The sequence below is a fragment of the Hyaena hyaena genome, unplaced genomic scaffold, assembly GCF_003009895.1.
Source record: "Hyaena hyaena isolate Hyena2069 unplaced genomic scaffold, ASM300989v1 scaffold_355, whole genome shotgun sequence".
Lineage (NCBI taxonomy): Eukaryota > Metazoa > Chordata > Mammalia > Carnivora > Hyaenidae > Hyaena > Hyaena hyaena.
This window is the reverse complement of record NW_024080986.1, coordinates 1,170,942-1,189,585: the sequence shown is the minus strand read 5'-3', so window position 1 is coordinate 1,189,585 and position 18,644 is coordinate 1,170,942. Positions and strand designations below refer to the sequence as shown.

Sequence of the window (18,644 nt, the reverse complement as noted above, 5' to 3'; positions counted from 1 at the left end):
AACTGCTAAAAAATAGTTCTTTAACTGCCACACCAAAGGACTGGGGGCGACTGATACTCAGGTATTTTAAATTATGATTCAATATACCTGAATCCGTAGGATTACTAAACACTTGTATGCAAGTTCTCCCCTTATCTCTCATACAATAATCTGAGCTTGATTCATTTTAAAAACCAGTTTATCTTCAATACTAGAGTTATTATGAGCCAAATTCCAATGACAAGTAAATGGGATTATATATCTCTTCCCAACCAAATTTTTCTTAAAGAAATCTAAATGTTTATATGTAACCAAATGCAAATTATACAGATGTGGATAAACTAAACCACTGTGAATTTCTAAACTCCTGCATTAAAAACCAAATTCCTGGAATATACTTTGACACTAAGACTTCAGGATACAGAAAGTTGGTCGGCACTTCTCACTCCGGCCAAAAGTCTGGCAACTCAGAGCCACTGCCCTTGTAGCACCCGGATTTATCCCTTCCATTTCTTACTCCTCAACTACTACTTTATCCTGTTTTCTTCGGCTTACATTCCTCATCTAATAAATGCAAACAGTCTGAACAATGACTGAAGTTCAAAGTAGCCTTCTTTTCTAATTTAGAATAAATTGTCAGGTAGGAAAGGGAATGTTTATCAAATTAACATCCAAAAAGATACACACAAGTTTTATGAAACTCCAAATATACTACATGTATAATGACTGATCTTGATTTCCTTACAAAATTTTGGGGATACCTTTTATAATAACCAAAGGGAAAATATTATGAGGATATTTTGTATAGTGCATGTAGTATCTTAAATGAGTAAAAGATATTCAAAGTCATCCTAAAATCTTTTAAAAATACTCATTCTCAAAAATTTTCCAACAACTTCAAACAATCAGAATACCATCAGAAATTAAAACACAGGCTGCCTTTTCTGACATTATACTGAAAAGAGACTTTAAAATTTTTTAAACGTAATATTAGGAAGGCTTTTGCTGAATTTGCACTGGGTGCAATGGCTGTAGACAAAGGAATTCTAGTAATTTAGAGCAAGGGTTCTCCAACTTTAGTGCACAGAATCTGAGTTTCTGAGGCCTGACAATATGTTCCCAGGAGATGCAAATACTGCTAGTCTAAGGGTCATACTCTGAGGATCACTACTATGTAAGTTAAGACCAAGTGAAGAAAGGCACTGAAGGAGCTAACAAGCAAGGAACTGAAAATGTAAATTTACGATTTAAAAAGTCACATAATTTAAACCAAATAAACCACTGATGGTCTATAAAGTAAAGAAAGATTTCACCATCACACTCTTACTGAAAGAGCACCACCGTGTGGTCGAAAAAAGAAAACTCACATATTTAAAAAATAAGGCCCCTCTTCAAATTTCTGGTTGCTAAAATAAACTACATACCACAGATATTAAAAAAAAATCCTAATAAAATAATTTAGAACTAATGCTGAATGCCATGCTAAGAGAAATTTCCCATATAATCCAGGCTGAATTAAAAACAGCAATTTAATTTTTTAATAAATTTCAACATGTATATAGTTTGGTTCAAGAAAAACTAGTGCTAAAAGAGGAAAAACACTTCAGGGAAGTTTGTAGAAATAAGATTTGACCAGTAGTTTTTACATTCATTAAAGAGCACCAAATGGAAGATAAAAACATGAGAGAAATAATTGCACTAATTTAACAGGCAGGCAAGATAAGCTATAGTATTCTTGCACAAAGTGGTATATACTACAAATTTCAGAAGCTTAAGGAAAAAGAGATTAGAATTAGACTTATTAAATCAAGAAACCATAAAAAGAACAGTACAAGAATCTAAAAAAGACTTATTCCACGAATCTTCACAATCAAAGGCAATGTTGATTACTATCAAGTAGGTTTTGAAGATTCGGGGCACTTGGGTGGCTCAGTCGGTCAAGCGTCCAATTGTGGCTCAAGTCATGAGCTCACGGTTCGTGGGTTTGAGCCCCACATCAGGCTCTGTGCTGATGGCTAGGAGCCTGGAGCCTGTTTTGTATTCTGTGGCTCCCTTTCTCTCTGCCTCTCCCTCACTCACACTGTGTCTCTCTCTTAAAAATAAATAAACATAAAAATAAAAAAAGTTTAAAAAAAAAAAGTGACCCAGCAAAATAGTCCTCTCAGTTCTCACTAAATTTTTGTATATTCAACAAAAGTTAATTCTAACAAATGTTAGATAACATAAAAAATGACTCGATTCTGCATACATTTCAAATTAATGACTCAAGAACAGTATTAGTTTAGATACATAATTATTAGCTTCCTCAGTTCTCCTAATATTTATCTCGTAATATTTATTCAGACTGAATTCAGTCTTACCCTCAAATCTCCTGTTCCAGGAAAGTATTCCCCGTATTTATGGAATGATACAGTCATTACACGATCTGTGGTATAAAAAGCTTCTTCAACACCATCACCATGATGGATATCAATATCAATATATAAGACTCTTTGATGATACCTGAAAACAAAGCCATACGTTTTCAAAAGGTTTTAAGATGGGGAAGAACCACCATGGACTCAGAAAACCTATTTTTGAGTTCTTGCATTCCAGAATGTTTAATCTCTTTTCTTCCTTTACTACCAGCTTAAGAGACCAGTCATACACCTGAAGTTACAAATCTGAGCCTCAGATCTTTAATTCCTCTCTTTAGCCCCCATCTAGGCAAGAAAATGTATTTACTCTCCCTGTGAAATGTCCTACTCTACAGGCTGTAAAAACACAGCACGTGTTTCTATACATTAACTGTAGATTACACTGTACTTCGGATTGTTACTTTAAAACTGCTTTCCAGTAAATTTTCAGGGTTATACAACAGTGGTTGGCAATCTATGGTTCATAGCCCAAATTTGGCCAATGGTGTCTTTTTGTGAAGCCTTGATATAAGAATAATTTTTATTTTAAATGGCTGAAAATAAAATTAAAACAGGAATATTTCAGGATATGTGACAATTAAGTGAAATTCAAATTTCAATGTCCATAAATAAAGTGTTACTGAAACATGGCTTCTTTGTTTACATATTGTCTATGGCTTCTTTTGTGCTTCAACTGCAGAGTAGAGCAGTTGCACCAGAAACTGTATCTGGTACTCTTGTCACTTCACAGCGCTGCTTGGAGCACGACAAATCGTAGCGATACAGTTATAACCTGAATGCATTTTAAGAGCCATGTGTATCATCTTAATGTGACATCTTATTACTAGTAAACCCCCATGTCAAAACAAGAGAAAAGGAAAGTGAACTTTGAATGTCATCCCTTTATGGCACTGTAACCTGAGGACTATCTGTTATTGAGTTTAATGGCAGAGCATTGTATTTATTATATAATCATACCACAGCTATGTTAAAGTAATATAAACTGACATTATCAAACTAAGCACTCTTAAGAATATTCTCAACTCACATGAAAGTACCACTCAGCAAAGTTATAAAATAAAAGTAGGATGTCTCATCATAGCAGAATTTCTTCACAAAAATAATAAAAAAGTTGTGAGCAAAGTAAGTTTCTAAGGGGATCGTAAGTGGCTTATCAACGGTCAATTAATAAAATGTCTGATCACATCAGTTAAAGAAATATGTCTAGACAAATACAGTTAAACTTGTTTAAGTATAGAAGCATGTGGGCAAGAACTGTTGCTCAAGAGATGAAGACCAAGAACCAACATCAACAGTGAATTAAAAAGCAAGGCAAATAATTTCCAGTGGTTTTCCTTGGCTCTTGATGACCTCACTGAAACATTTTAGTTGTTCATGTAAGGAGTCAATTCCAAACTTTAAATGACTGAACAATTAGCTTCTATGTATAGTATGCATGGTATCAACTACAACCAAGAACAGTTTCAGTATTGAGAAAAAACTAATTCACTACAATCTTAAGTGGAATCTAAGACATGTTACAACTGATAATAGTTTAATAAAAACAACTATAAATTTCCAAATTCTTAAGTACCTCCTCTATAGATATCACTCTCAAACTACAGTCAGGGGTAACTTTAACTGCTTTACTAATTTAGAGATGATTTTATCCATTAGTAAAGAACAAAGCCCCATTCCATGTGGAAGCTATGCAATTAGTTAGACTCATTCATAAAACAAATTTCCTTTAACACAAGGCTTCAAATATTTGCCTTCAAAAGTTAAAACTTACAGAATGTTAGAATACAAACTTCAGGATTATGTCATTTCTCATTAGTTGAAACTGTAACCCAAATCTAAATTGCTATACTATTTCTGGTATTTTTTAAAAGGATATTTACTGGGAGTTTTAGATATATATAGGCATCCCTGATCCAAGAAATGGGAAAATATCCTGTATTTCTAAAATGCTTTGTAATGAATCCATACAAGACTCACCACTGAACTACTTTTAACTACTGTTTACTTGAGGTTTTTTAAAATCACAGATTCATATTGTTTTAAACTTTTTTCATAAGAAAAATATCAACACAAATGAACTTACTTTAGTAACTCAAGGATGGCAAGTACAATATCATTAACATAACAGAATCCTGATGCTTCTGATTTCTTAGCATGATGTAATCCTCCAGCCCAGTTAACAGCCATATCAGTTTGTTGGCGGTTTAACTTCACAGCTCCAGCTAAAAAACCAGAGTAGATTTTCAAAGTGTTTAAAACAAAAAAATTAGTAGAACTAGACAAAAGCCCTATATGAAAGAGTATGTCAAATATAAAAGTTTAAAATTATAAAAAGAAAAAGATCACTGTTTAGGGCACTAACAGCAGTTTTTCCTTAGATAAATATTATTCTATAGCTGTGATACGATTAAATAAAGGTATATATGGAAAAGTGGTAACTAGAATGAGGTGAAGGAGAGAAATCTCTAAGTAAAAATATAACAGAAATTAAGAAACCAAAAAGTTCAAGTCATTATGACCATAAAACACAGGGATTGATTGACTGATTTTTAAAGAAAGAAATAACTACATTTATTTATTTATTTTTCTCAAAGTAAGCTCTACACCCGATGTGGGGCTTGAATTCATGACTGAATTCATGATCAAGGGTCACATGCTCTACCCACTGAGTTAGCCAGGGGCCCCAAACATGGGGGTTATTAAAGACAACTGTACTCTATCATAAACATACAGACTGCTTTTGTTATTAAAATCCACTATCATTAAAACTTTTGCTCTAAACAAATAACCCAAAAGATACATATTAAGTTTAAGTCATTTTTTTAAATTTAATTTTGAGAGAGAGAAAGAGAGAAAATGAGTAGGTGAGGGGTAGAAAGGAGAGAGAGGATCCCAAGCAGGCTGTGATGCCAGCACAGAGCTTGACGCAGAGCTTGAACCCATGAACTGTGAGATCTTGACCTGAACCAAAGTCAAGAGTTAGATGCTTAACCAACTGAGCCACCCAGGTGCCCCTAGCCAATTTTAAAATCTGAATCAGGACACTTACCAACTGAGCCACCAGTTGAGAGCTGACAAAACTCAAAGAGTCCATCAAACACTGGACAATCCTCTCCAACATTAACTGTGAAAGACGGATTTCAGTTACAACCCCTTCTATGAATTAATGAAAGCTTTTCTTATAAAAACTTTACTTGATGCAATCCATAAAACACACATCTTGGTAGAAATCTAGTTTGTTATTTAAAAATATAATTTATCATTTTATCCAAGGTAATTAAAGCATTATATGTGAAACACCACCACCAAATCTTAGCAGGATTATTTGTAGAACACCTCTATTACAAAAAAAATTAATAGCAATCAAAATATAAAAACGTATTATATTTAATTAAAACATGGACTTTAATTAAGGCATTTCTCCTCAAACATACAGTAAATCAACCAAGATTCTGAAAAATTTAAGCAGTTCTATTCCTTTATAATTTACTTTCTCTACAATTCCTTACATGCACAGACCGTCCATAACTTTGAACTGTATTTTAGTGAGTATTAAAAAGATAAAGCAGCTAGTTGCCTACCCCATCTTAAAGGATAAGAATTAACTAAGTTCGTAATAGCCAGGGTATAGAAGAAAGGGGTATACAAAGTAAGTACAAGGAAGCAACACATAAAGATACATGACACACTGCAGTTTTAGTTCCTTAGTACAGACAGAACAAAAGGGACATATATGTGTATGACCCATTCTCAAGTCTCTCCCCACCTCTCAAATTATAACCTCTTCAAAAATAAGGGTAATTATTTTACAAAGCTTTGTATACCCTTAATTTAACACTATAATGAATGAATTTTAGTTTCTTACTGCCGAGATATAATCATAATATAATTCAGTGTTATGCATTAAATCAATCTTTTTAATTCATCTGTCCATCTACTCATGACTTTTAAGCCTGAATCTCCATCAAAACACAGGTATAAATATGTTCTACTTACGTTACAGCATTTTATTGAATAAATGAAATGATCTATAGTAGAAATGTATACAAAGTTCTATAAATGTATGAGATGTCTAGCAACTACACTTTAGTATTACTGAAATTTTTCTTAAAAAAAAAAATCACTAAAGTCTATTAATAAAAACACTGATAAGAATGAATTCCAGCATCAAGTTTTAAAAAACTGTTCCAATCATTTTAGGATGACACTTTGCCTTATACTTTCAAGCCAGCCAATCACTAATAAAATACTTTATATCTATAAAATGCTTTATAGAAGAAAATCAAAAGTGTCACTAACAATGGGAAGGAGAAGATTATATATTACAATCCAGATTAACTTAAGTACACAAACAGAAAATAAGAGATATATATACTAGGCTAAGACCAATCAAAGTATAATCACTTTTTTAAAACAGTAGGGGGGGAGCAAGGTCTCCTCACCAATACCCTTTCTCCCACCAAAGTTAACCAAAACAAAGAGCAGAGGAACACCCAAACAGCTCTTTGGCAGTTTGGCAAATCAACAGGCTTCAAGCAGAGTTTTTGTCTTTTACCAAGTAGCTTTAATATTTTTACACTGACTTTTCAAACCAATAATTAAAACAGTATTTAGATCGGGCAGAATAGCTAGATTTGCATAACTTTAATTACAAGCTTCTAAAAGTACTCATTTATATTTATGAATACTAATATATACTTTTAGCACAGAAACGTACATCTCTGCATCTGCTTACTATATTCAGACATATTATCTGGTCTTATTGAACGTAGAAATTTGATGTACTCATCACTGTGATATTTTGTCATTTCCTCAGCAGTGGCTTTATGGGGCCTCTGTGAAGAAAAAAAAATGTCAGAATTGTGGAATTACAACTGGTTATAGAGTTATCAAACACAAAGTATACAATTTCCTCTAACCATCCTCTAAAAGAACTAAATTGGCTAGAACAAAATAAATTTCAAAGCTAATCCAAATTTACACACCTGCATTTTTAGGAAACCATATCAATTCTGAAGCTAATTTCTACTCCTTTAAAAGCATTAGACAGGTCTGGCCCCAACTATAAACTAATCAATCATTATTTTAGTGGACAAGGCTCAACACTTAAAAAATAAATCCATGCTGAGAAGAAACACTTTCTTTCATTTCCCATCATATACCTTCTATCATAAATCTGCTCTATATCCAGTGAGAATGAGACTCATTCTTAATTTTAAGTCTTTGTTCAGGATCTCTTCCTTTCCTTTGCCTATCCTAATTATCCCTGTTCCTAAGAGCTCAATTTTATTTATGACACACTTCTCCCAGAAGGTTTCCAGAAAGTCTTATCCAATCCTCTCCTCTAATAAATGTTTATATTTCAAAGAAAGTAACTGCTGTTAAGTCTTTCTTTTCTCCCCAAATAGGCAAGAATTGTGTCTTGCATTTGTTTGTATATACTCCCATCACTGCAAAAACATTTAAGGCAGTTGTATCTTAAACGTTACTGATATTCTGCATGCCCCCCTAACACACCATTCCATATGCTGATTTTCTACAAAATTCTTTTGTAATAATCCCAGGTCAACACTTCAGCAGCATATCCAGATCTACCACTACTGTAACAAAAACATTTAGTATGCTAAACTGAGTTGTTCTCCAGAATGTAAAAAGGTGAGGTGTGGGAAACTTTTCAAAAATGGTGGAGGAACAGGGAAGAGAGAGGCTACAGTTCTCACACTTCCAGTTTTTTCTTAAGAATAAAACAAAAAGAGGAATTTGTTTTCTTCCAGGCCTTTTCATCTGCTAAATGCCCTCCAAAGGGAGTAATAAAGTTTCAGAGTAGTAGATTAAAAAAAAAAAATTCACTACTGAATATTTACCAAAAGGTATACTCACATATATTTCCATTTTTCTATATAAGCCATAATTTAGCAGCAAGTTGTGGGTCATGCGGATTCTATGAGGTTTCATGGGATGACCCTGTCCATAATAATAATTTCCAATATCACCTAAAATAGAAAAAGACACACTGAAAAAAAGAATCTTCACAATCTAAATTTGTCATTAGTAGGCACGTACCACCCAAATAAACCTTAAATAATGCTTCTGAATTTTTCAACTTTCAAATTGTATTTGAAAACTAAGATACTATGTACACGTTTACATGTGATAAGTCCATTAATATATATTATGCTTATTTACAGATGAAGGCAAGCAAGCTTTCTGATTTTCAGTTTACCAAAATTTCTTATTTAGGATTAGTCCAATAAAATACTCTGTAATGACTTAAAAAAGTGGTTTTTGTTACTTAAATTGATAATTACTTTTCCTATTCACTGGCAAATTCAGATGCCTAGGGTAAATACACTGAGTTTCACTATTATTTAAAGATTTTACAGCAAATACTACTTCCTGAATATTTACTGGCATTCCAGAAATCCTTTAGTTAGTATTATGTAGGTTAAAACATTCCACACATCCTTATCACAGTCTGCAAGAGGAATTTTTGGTAAATGAAATTTAGATCGTAAAGTTTTGCTCTGATTAAGACATACTCATGACATTTTTTTAAGTTAGTAAGGCTATCTTGTCTCATTCTTAATGATTAAAAGTTGTGACTGCCTGCCTATCTTTCCGTGACATCTTATATACCAATGTTTTAAAACTTAAACATAAGGTTTATTTTAAAGTGAGCAGGTAACATCAAAACCAGATTTTCATCTACCAAATTTCAATGAAATCTATTCTTTTAGATAAAGACTTGCAGCTTTATAATAAAAGAATATTAAGGAAACCTCTAAAAATATACTATTCTTCTAATGTAACAAGCACTTTTTCCAACAGCCTATATTAAATTAGAAATTATTTTAGTATTAATTCTAGTCTTTAAATAAATAATTCCAAAATTTTATTAGGACAGTCAGCCGATTTTAATGGTTTGAAGTTAATCATTTCAACATGAGTTTATATAAAAGCTAAGGATAAAGAGTACTATTTCCCTCCCTAACTTCAGGATCAAAAAAATCTTCCAAAATCCTGCCTAAACACACACCTTTTCTGGTTTAATGTAAACTGTGAACTCAAAAATGTGTTTCTCTCTTCCGTATATTTGAGAATAGTCCAGGATGAGTATTCTTGTTTTATAACAGGCCTATTTCATAAGATAGCTATTTCTAAATACTACCACGGTCTGGTTTTGTTGGTACTGTAACACTAAATAACTTAACTCATCTTCAATACAAACTGTCCTCTGAAAACAACATATACACATTCATTTGAAGGGAAAGCCACCTTTCTTAAAACAAGAGCCAACAACAAAGCTAAGACAATACAGACAAGTAGCTAAGCAAGGCTCTGGGGATATGTAACATTCCTCTGCATATATCCCTCACAATTCAGAGTCTATGTATGAAATAAACTACCTTTACAAAAAGCACTGCATAAATTTCCTTGAAAGCAACCTGGTCTCAACAAATTCTTAATGTATGGAAAACCCACTAGAATCACAAAGCATTACATACCCAAATTAGTAAAAAGGAGGTTACTTCTAAATTATCATTACCAAGAGAGGCCAGGAGAGTAAGAATAAAGAAACTTGTCTTCACATAACTTCCAAATGCCTGTCTAAGATTTCCTAAAATGAAATCTCTAACACCTATTTTAAGATCAAATAGCTCTAGTTATATATATATACTGAGAGGCCAATGGAAAGCAACCAATAATCTAATATTAGGAAAGATGCCAATAACCTACAGAAGGGTGACTACAGTAGCAATTTCTCAGCAAGCATGTTTGAAAAAAAAATGATAGCAGCCATTAACATTTATTGAGTACTTACTAGGAGGTACTATTCTAAGCACTTCATATGTATTATCTGTTAATCTTCTCAATTAACCCTATGATGTAGGCATTATTTCTATTGTTCCTATAGTAAAGAAATGTGAGATGCAACTTAAGTCAGGTAATATTGCCAAAGTAAGCTAGAGAAGCTAGATTCAAATACGGACAGAGCAAGGCAGACAATCATAAGCAGCAGCTACTAGAAGAGCAATGACATTTACAGTCACTAGAAAGAAATGGTAGGGGAAAGCCTGGCAAGGAAAGGATATAGTATGGGATACAAATATTTTAATAAGGGCTTAGGCTCTTTGCTAATTTCAAGAAAACAAATGTAAGAAACTACCTATCTAATCCATCACTTTTTTTTTTTTTTTTTACCAATAGTGTCCTCCAACTTTGTATGAACATACATAGCTTTCAACAAGTTTTCTCTGCTACAATTTAGGGGTCCCAGACCCATCAAAAATATGGGCCCTACCTAAATGACATATGTCCACAAGGGCAATCAAGCCAAAGATATAGTATTATTTGCTTTGCCAAGAATTCTCCCAAAATGTAAGGGGGTTAATAAAAGAACAAATCTTCCAATTCCTTCTGGTTTAATCCTTTATCTCAAAATTCTCAAGGCTGCTTTGTAGCCATTAACTTTTCAATAAACATAAAATGTCCTTTCTTAGTTTTAAGAACCTACAAATTCCACTCAACTAAGTGGTAATATAACTTGGACATTTTAACTGGTATCTTGATTTTCATCAAAATACATAAAAATGCTTTACCAATGAAGCAAACATGAGAAAAATTAGCTCAAAGTGGTTGCCTGAACACAATGATCGTTAACACAAAGAAATCATAATTAGCTTTATCTGCAAAGTTTTAGCAACTGTTCAACTTTTCAAAATACGCGATCAGGATGAAATGGATACTAAGATCTACATTCTCTCACTTAAAGTACTTGAGACCAGATGTATTTTAGATTTTTTTTTCAGGTTTTATTAATGTAGTTGTTATACCTTTTATATGTTTTGTGATATCCTGGGATCTACACAGCAGCCTATAATCAAACATTAGTATTTTTGCAGTAAAAACATGTAAATATTCACAATATGCAGAATAGATTATAAATATTAATTCAGATAAAGCTTTTGATTCCAGATGAGTTACAAAATAAAAACAAAAACAAAAAAACAGAGGAAGTAAGAAAAAGCTACAGTATTTTCATCTTCCATGCACTACTTAGTCCACTGTTTTTGACAAACTGGCCAATGGCTTCCATAATACTGCTTCTCTAGGATTTTACTCCTACTCAATAGCCACTCCTCCACCAACCTTTAAATATTAGGAGTTTCTGAAGTTCATTCATTCATTTAACAAAACCAAGAGACTACCATGTGCCAAGCACTAATCTAGATGCTTGGATAAGTCAGTGAACAAGAGTGCTGCCCTAAAAATATTCTCCTAGGAATGAGTCACTTAACCTGTTCAATCTAAATAGAAACTTAGGAATCATCCTTTATTCTGTATCACCATTAATCAGCTCCAGCTCCATTTCCAATCCACTAACAAGTTCTTTTTACTCTCAAAACCTCTCTTAAATGTGTCCATTTCTGTCAGCCACAACCATTAGATTTTATGTGGACCAACACACATTCAGTTATTGCTTTCAGTCTTCGATTCATCACTCTTTACCATCCTTTCTCCACTTAAAGAGTTCTATTTAAGAACCCTCAGTGGTTTTCTATTCCCTGAATGAAGTTAAAATCTCTTAGTACAAAGTCTTGTGTGGTCTGGCCCTTTACTACCTTGCCTTGTCATCCCATGGTTACCCTATATCTTCTCTTTTGTTTAGTGTGCCAAATCCTCTCTAAGTACTTGGCCTTTGTAGTTTGCAATGTCTTACATAAGAAAACTCTCACTTTTTTCCCTAATGTTTTTTAATGTTTATTTTTTAAAGACAGGGACAGAGCATGAGCAGGGAGGGGCAGAGAGAGTGGGAGACAGAGAATCTGAAGCAGGCTTCAGGCTCTGAGCTGTCAGCACAAACCCACAAACCAGGAGATAATGACCTGAGCTGAAGTCAGATGCTCAACCGACTAAGCCACTCAGGTGCCCTCATAGGAAAATTCTTTTAAAAGTGGCCCATTCTCTTCCTTCAGGCCTTCCTTCTCTGAGTACCCTAAAAGGCCCGCACTTGTACTATCTAGTATACGGTTTTTATTTCCTTCTTAGGACTTAAATAACCTTTTGCCTACCTGGCACACAAATATTAAACCCATTTGATATTTCTATCTGCTTTCATGAACAAGTACAAGCCAACTGCTATGGAAATAGAGAGGAATAGGACTTATTAACCAGTACAAATATCCTTATTAAACTTTTAAATCTAATCTCATTCATATTTCAATGCTATTATCATTCCCTAAGAGATTACCATTTCCAACTATTTCCTTAAATATTTATCAACAAAATCATTTGCAAGTTTTTGTTAAGAAAAATAATTATTAATACTTTTTTTTTTTTTTTTTGGTAATTAGAAGAACCCCCCCCCCATCCCTTTTTTTGCAGCTGTGTAAGGAGTTCCACTCTAGCATAACCAAAAGGTACCTTACCCTGTAAGGTATGGAAAGCCCACTGGAATCACAAACCATCAAGTACCCAAATCTTTTAGGTACCAGGTATTGACGGACCTCTTCTTGGACATTAAAACTAGTCAATGTGGTAAAGGATAAGGGGTGGACTGGGTCAAATAGGGATCCAAATCTATTTTCAAATGTAATATAGACAAAATGCCACCCATTCTACCTGCCTGTAACTCAGATTGGTTTTAAGACGCAAAGAGAATCTTGGAGGAGGGCACTTGTGATGAGCACTGGGTGTTGTATGGAAACCAACTTGTCAATAAAACTATTTAAAAAAAAATATATATATATATATACACATAAACTAGAAAAAAATTTAACAAAGAAGCAAAGAGAATCTTATATGAAAATGCTCTATCCATAAAAATGAGATACTAATCATTTATTCATCCCCAATAATTAGAAAAACCTTTAATTTTTATTTAGATGGTAGAGGCATGGACATAAACAAAACAGACAAAACTCTGTCCTCAGAAAGCTTATATTCAGTGAGGTGGACAAAATATAGGTGATAGAAACAACATAACATGACAATAGGGAGAAAAGCAGTAATGATGATTAAGGTAATAGGGAAGTGTCTCATAAAGTGAAATTTTAAGGAAATAAGTAGTAAAGAATGGCTGGAGGAAGAGGATCCAAGTATAAGAAAAACTGTTTTATTTAAGCATTACACTATACTATGTTTAATAATGATGGGCAATTAGGACTACTGGTATTTACAAACTGCCGCTGTAATTCATTCGGCACTCTGATTTGCTGATTACCTATTTTAGAAAAACTGATTACCTATTTCATGGATAATATTTATACATATTTATACTACAGCTAAGAACCCATGCAGTTTTATTAAAGGCTATCTATCAAACAAAAGGCTTTGGCACCACTGTTAACAAATAAAAGTCTAAGAAAAACTGTCAATAGTTGGCTGCCAAATAGAATTCTTAGGGAGTATACTGGGACGTGAAATCTTGATTAACTTTTATATTCTATCTTTGTATAGTGGTGTGTGCTTTTATTGAGCCACCTGTCTCCAAAATTTATGATGCACACTATCAAGAGGAAAATAGCACACAAAATATACATCCAATTATGTAAGTTATGTATATATACAACCCTATTATACCATATACATTGTAAAACAGGCACTAAATGTGACTTGCCTAAAGCTTGATTCAAAAAGCACTTTTAACATTTCTAGATAGAGTGTAATAAAATGCATTGTGGGGTGCCTGGTTGGCTCAGTCGGTTAGGTGTCAGACTCTTGATTTGGCTCAGGTCATGATCCAGCCCACATGGACTCTGTAGAACGGACCCTGCTTGGGATTCTCCCTCTTTCAAGACAAATAAACTTAAAAAAAAAATAAAATGTGAGTATCATAAATAGGGCCTAGCATACCTTGGTTTGCTAATTACATTAAGTACAGAAATCACATCATTTTAAAGTCACAAAGAAGGGAACTCACTGACTAGCTATGTCATTTTACATAGTATCCACAAGCTTGCAGTACATACAAGATGACCAAGATCTAGAAATGAGTTTTTGGAAACTTTTGGAAACATGGGTCAATTGCTGCAGTTTCCTTAAATGTTTAAAGATACCTCATCCATCAGTGCTTGAATGTTCACCTGGAACTAGCATTCCAGTCATTTAAAAGGTGTAATACTGAACACTATAAAGCCTACAGAGAAAAATACATGTCTTTAAGAAGTCTCTTTCGGGGCGTCTGGGTGGCTCAGTCCGTTAAGCGTCCGACTTCAGCTCCGGTTATGATCTCACGGTTCGTGGGTTCGAGCCCCGCATTGGGCTCTGTGCTGATAGCTAGCTCAGCGCTTGGAGCCTGTCTTCGGATTCTGTTGACTCCCTCTCTCTCTGACCTTCCCCTGCTCACGCTGTCTCTCTCTCTCTCTCTCTCAAAAATAAGTAAAACATTAAAAAAAAAGTCTTTTTCATTTGTTAGATATTCTGTTGCCAAGACTGTGCCTAATGGTCCCACTAAGCCTAAAGGTAGGATTCCTATGATTATAGAATTCGCTTCACTCCTGCCTTCTACTTTCTTTACCAACATGTTAAAAGCAGCTAATTTAGACTAGCAGATTTTTAGTTTCAATCCAGTCCACATTGTATACCTCCAAGTCTCCCCATTCTTCAGTGTAGAAGCTGCTTTACCTTTCTCTTTCCTCACAGTTAGAAAAAGAAAAAATTACCACTACCTTTATAAGGTGACAAAATAGGGTTTTGGGGGGATAATGAAAATACAAGCTTTTGGAATTAATTGTTCAAAGCTTAGTATATATACTATCATGTACTAATAATTAGCATAATGATACCCAACCAGCTTAATAGTTTCTCCAAAACATTTTATTAGCGCTCTCCCTGGACAAAAACCCAAAGACTATTCCAAATGAAAGCAACTAAAAATTCCATTCTGAAAATGAGGTTAAGAGCCTTAGATTTCCAAAATCTCAGTTATACAACTGGTGTTGGTCATCAGGTAAAGCAGTTGAATGGTCTACAGTAAAGTGTTAAGTGACACTCATGAGACTTGAATATTTCCACTCTACCCATCAAGTCCCGCATCCTGCCCTTGGCATCCCCATCCCTCAGCAAAGGCTCATCACAAATGTGCCCAGAAACAAACAACTGTTCTTAAAACTGCTACTTAAGTGTACCTCCTGGCTCTACAATTCAAGTCTGATGACAAAAAGTTATAAGCAGCTTCATCAGGGCCAATCACGGTCAACAGCAACTAACAGCTACAGAAAGAGTCTCAGCACTGGTTTCCCCAGCTTTTTAAACCTAAGAAACAATATCATTTTAAAAATTAACTCAAGCAGATGGTTATTCACTTTCCAATCTGATCATGGAATGCAGGGCAAGGGTTTTGCCAGTGACTCAAAATATGCATGAGTTTTTGAAGAATGATCATTAAGACATATAGTTCATATTAAAATTAAAATGCACTCCTATCTCTACCCCTCCAGGATGGGATATTTTCAATTTGTATTACACATCTATCAATGCTCTCAAAAAATATTTTACACCACAGCTGTTAACTACTTAGTACCCTAGTAGGTACTTAGGTACTAGGTATTTAGTACCTAGTACCATCAAATATCAAGACAATCTAGATTTCTTCTGTTAGGACTTTAAGTTTTTCCACAAATGACACAGATAGTCATTCTATATAATCAGGCATTAAAAGATTCATCTTTGCTAACTGAAGTAACATGGTACAGCCATTTTCAAATTAAAATCAGATTCATTCTGAACTAGACCTTGGTTCAGATTTTTGTAATAAAGATATAATACACCATATGTAGGAAAACACTTCCAAGATTTGATCTGCTTCAGACAGATCAAATAGGACTCGCAGGTCATTGAGCCTACCTTCTTTGTTAAATTTTCAAAACCCTTCTGTGGAAATAACCCACCAGTAACTATTTACCGTTAATGTCTTTGTGTAATGTCTCTGCTCAGATCTCAAGTTAAAGAACTCCTAAAATTTAAGGTATCTGACTTCTGTGTTTTACTGTAACTCAAGCTCAAGCTTACCTGATTATTCAGGACTTCCGCACCACTCCTCAAAAGTTTTCCTACACCAAAACTCCCACCACCTAGTAACAGCTTTCACAAGATGCCAAAGCTCTCCTAAACCTCTAAAGCAGGGTGTATTTCCTGATCGAACAAAGAGCAGCAAAGAAGTGGGTGGTAACCGCCTCTCGCAGAGGCAAGCCAGGACCCATCGAGTCTCATCTACGAACACAAGCAGTAACAGCTCCGTTTCCCTAGCACCGTCGTATTTCCCGCGAAGACTGACTACCTCAAACTCGAAAACCGCAATTTTTATCGAGGAAGTGAAGCCTTTTCGTTTGAATCCTGAGAAAGCGGCGCTCAGAGAACCGGGCGAACAAAGGAGAGGGATGGAGCCCCGGCGAATCCGCAGAGTGAGTGTGCCCCAAGGCGTACCTGGGCCCTCACCCTCAGTAATTACCCGCCAGCCGCGACCCGGTCGAGGGGTCCGGGGTGAAGCTGGAGGCGGAGAAAAGGAGCAGACACTGCGGCCAGCTCGGAGAGGAAGGGAGGGGCGGGGCGGGAGAGAAAGGCGACGGGGGCGGCAGGGGGGTAGGGACGGGGACTGGGGGCGGGGCTCTCGCGGCCGCGGGGCTTTGTGTGAAGTCTGGGCCGTGGTAGATATTTTGACCCGGGGGGAGGGGTCGGGGTCCGGAGCAGGGCCCCCCCCACGCCTCTGCTCCAGCGAGCGGCGGACAGGAGAGGCGAGAGGGCAGAACATCCCCTGGGCCACCTCCACCTAGGCAGGCTAGGCCGGCGGCGGACCTTACAGCCGGAGGGAGAGCGGCAGGAGGGAGAAGGGGGCGTCCACCTTGCGGCCGCCACAGCTACGGCGGGGGCCGCCCGCCGCGGAGGGTCTCCCACTGACGGCGTCGGGTCGGGAATGGGTTAAGATGCGGCCAGACGTCGGTCCCTCCTCCTTCCCACCCCTCAGCACCGGCGCCCACTCGCTTCGGCGGCCGCGGAGCCCTGCTCGGCTCCCGGCCTGGCTCCCCAGCCCTGCCCGCCCACCCTTCCGCCGGCCCGGCCTCTCACCATCGTAGTAGTAGCAGACTTTCTTCTTGCCGCCTCCCTGACTGTACGCCATGGGCTCCCCGGCCACCGCCGCCTCCGGGCTCCGGCTCCTCCTCCTGCTGCTGCTGCTGCTGCCGCCGCGGCTCGGCGGGGAGAGAAAAGGGCTGGGGCGAAGGTGGGGGTGGCAGTCCCGAGGGAAAGGGCCGGCTGAAGGGAGGAGAGGAGGGGGCGCCGGGAGGACTCGGTACCGCCCGGCCGAGGGGCCGAGAGCGCGGAGCGGGGGGTGGCAGCGGCGCCAACTCGCGACACTGGGGAGGGGGAGGGGGCAGCCAAACCACCTCCGGAGGCCGAGGGGAGGTGGGACGCGTCCACTGTGGCCTTCGCGGGGGGTTAAAGGGGGTCCGATTAGAAAAAGAATCTTTGTCAGCCTTGCGATAAGAGGCCTTCTAATGATTAATGCCTTGCAGAGGGTGGCGCCAAATGCAGCAGCGAAATGAGAAAAAAGGTCAGGCTATCGCTCCAGAAGTAGATAAAGGGAGTGTGAAGCCGGGCCAGCGCTCCCCCCTTGCGATCTTCGCACGGTGGTTGCGCCTATCCGGAGCCTGCGCAGTCGCGCCTTCCCAACCGTAGCCTTGGCCGGCTAGACCCCCTCCGCGTCGTCCCACGCCGCTCCCCTCCCCCACTGTCGCGAAGCTCCCGCCCGAGCGGACCACGTGCCGGGAACCGGGCGGGGAGAGACCACTCTTGAACCCCTTCCGGCCTCCTCGAACACGCCAGGCTGCAGCCCATGGTCCCTGGGCCGGGTCGCCTCAGGTTTCTTGTCTGTTCATTTATTCTTTCTTTCTTTCTTTCTTTTTTTTTTTTTTGCTGATAATTGCTCCGAGGTTGCGACCGCTTAAGGGGACCTAATACAGACAATAAGTAGTACAATGTATTGCCTGGTTTTGGATGAGTATTTATAGAATGCATCAGGGAGTAAAGCACAGTCCTAACCATTTGCACTTATAATATTTTCATTGAGACCTATTTATAAAAGCTACCTGTTAGGTCATTTAAGACTCCCCCTAACGCTGGGCTATAAGTATTATTTCTATTTCTTTATCAAAGAACTTGGTCCCCTCCACTGTTGATGATCGGGGGGTTTGAATAAATTCAGTCTTTCCTCCAAGTCCACACATCCCTACTGCCGCTGGCCGGACACTG

At 37.2% G+C, this 18,644-nt stretch overlaps 1 protein-coding gene and 1 long non-coding RNA gene across 2 annotated transcripts in view; one reads left to right on the top strand and one right to left on the bottom strand.

Moving 5' to 3' along the window:
* Positions 1-17,773, bottom strand: part of HDAC2 (histone deacetylase 2) — a 28,263-nt gene extending 10,490 nt beyond the window's left edge. Inside the window, 6 exon segments of the mRNA XM_039249967.1 lie at positions 2,340-2,481; positions 4,480-4,618; positions 5,446-5,520; positions 7,114-7,231; positions 8,277-8,389; positions 17,463-17,773. Of these exon segments, the coding sequence (XP_039105898.1) occupies positions 2,340-2,481; positions 4,480-4,618; positions 5,446-5,520; positions 7,114-7,231; positions 8,277-8,389; positions 17,463-17,514 (639 nt within the window). The 5' untranslated portion in view covers positions 17,515-17,773.
* A 313-nt stretch (positions 17,774-18,086) lies between these two features.
* The window catches only part of LOC120243732, a 55,044-nt gene continuing 54,486 nt past the window's right edge, over positions 18,087-18,644 (top strand). Inside the window, exon 1 of the long non-coding RNA XR_005531381.1 lies at positions 18,087-18,254. This is a non-coding gene — a long non-coding RNA (uncharacterized LOC120243732). The remainder of the gene's footprint in view (positions 18,255-18,644) is intronic.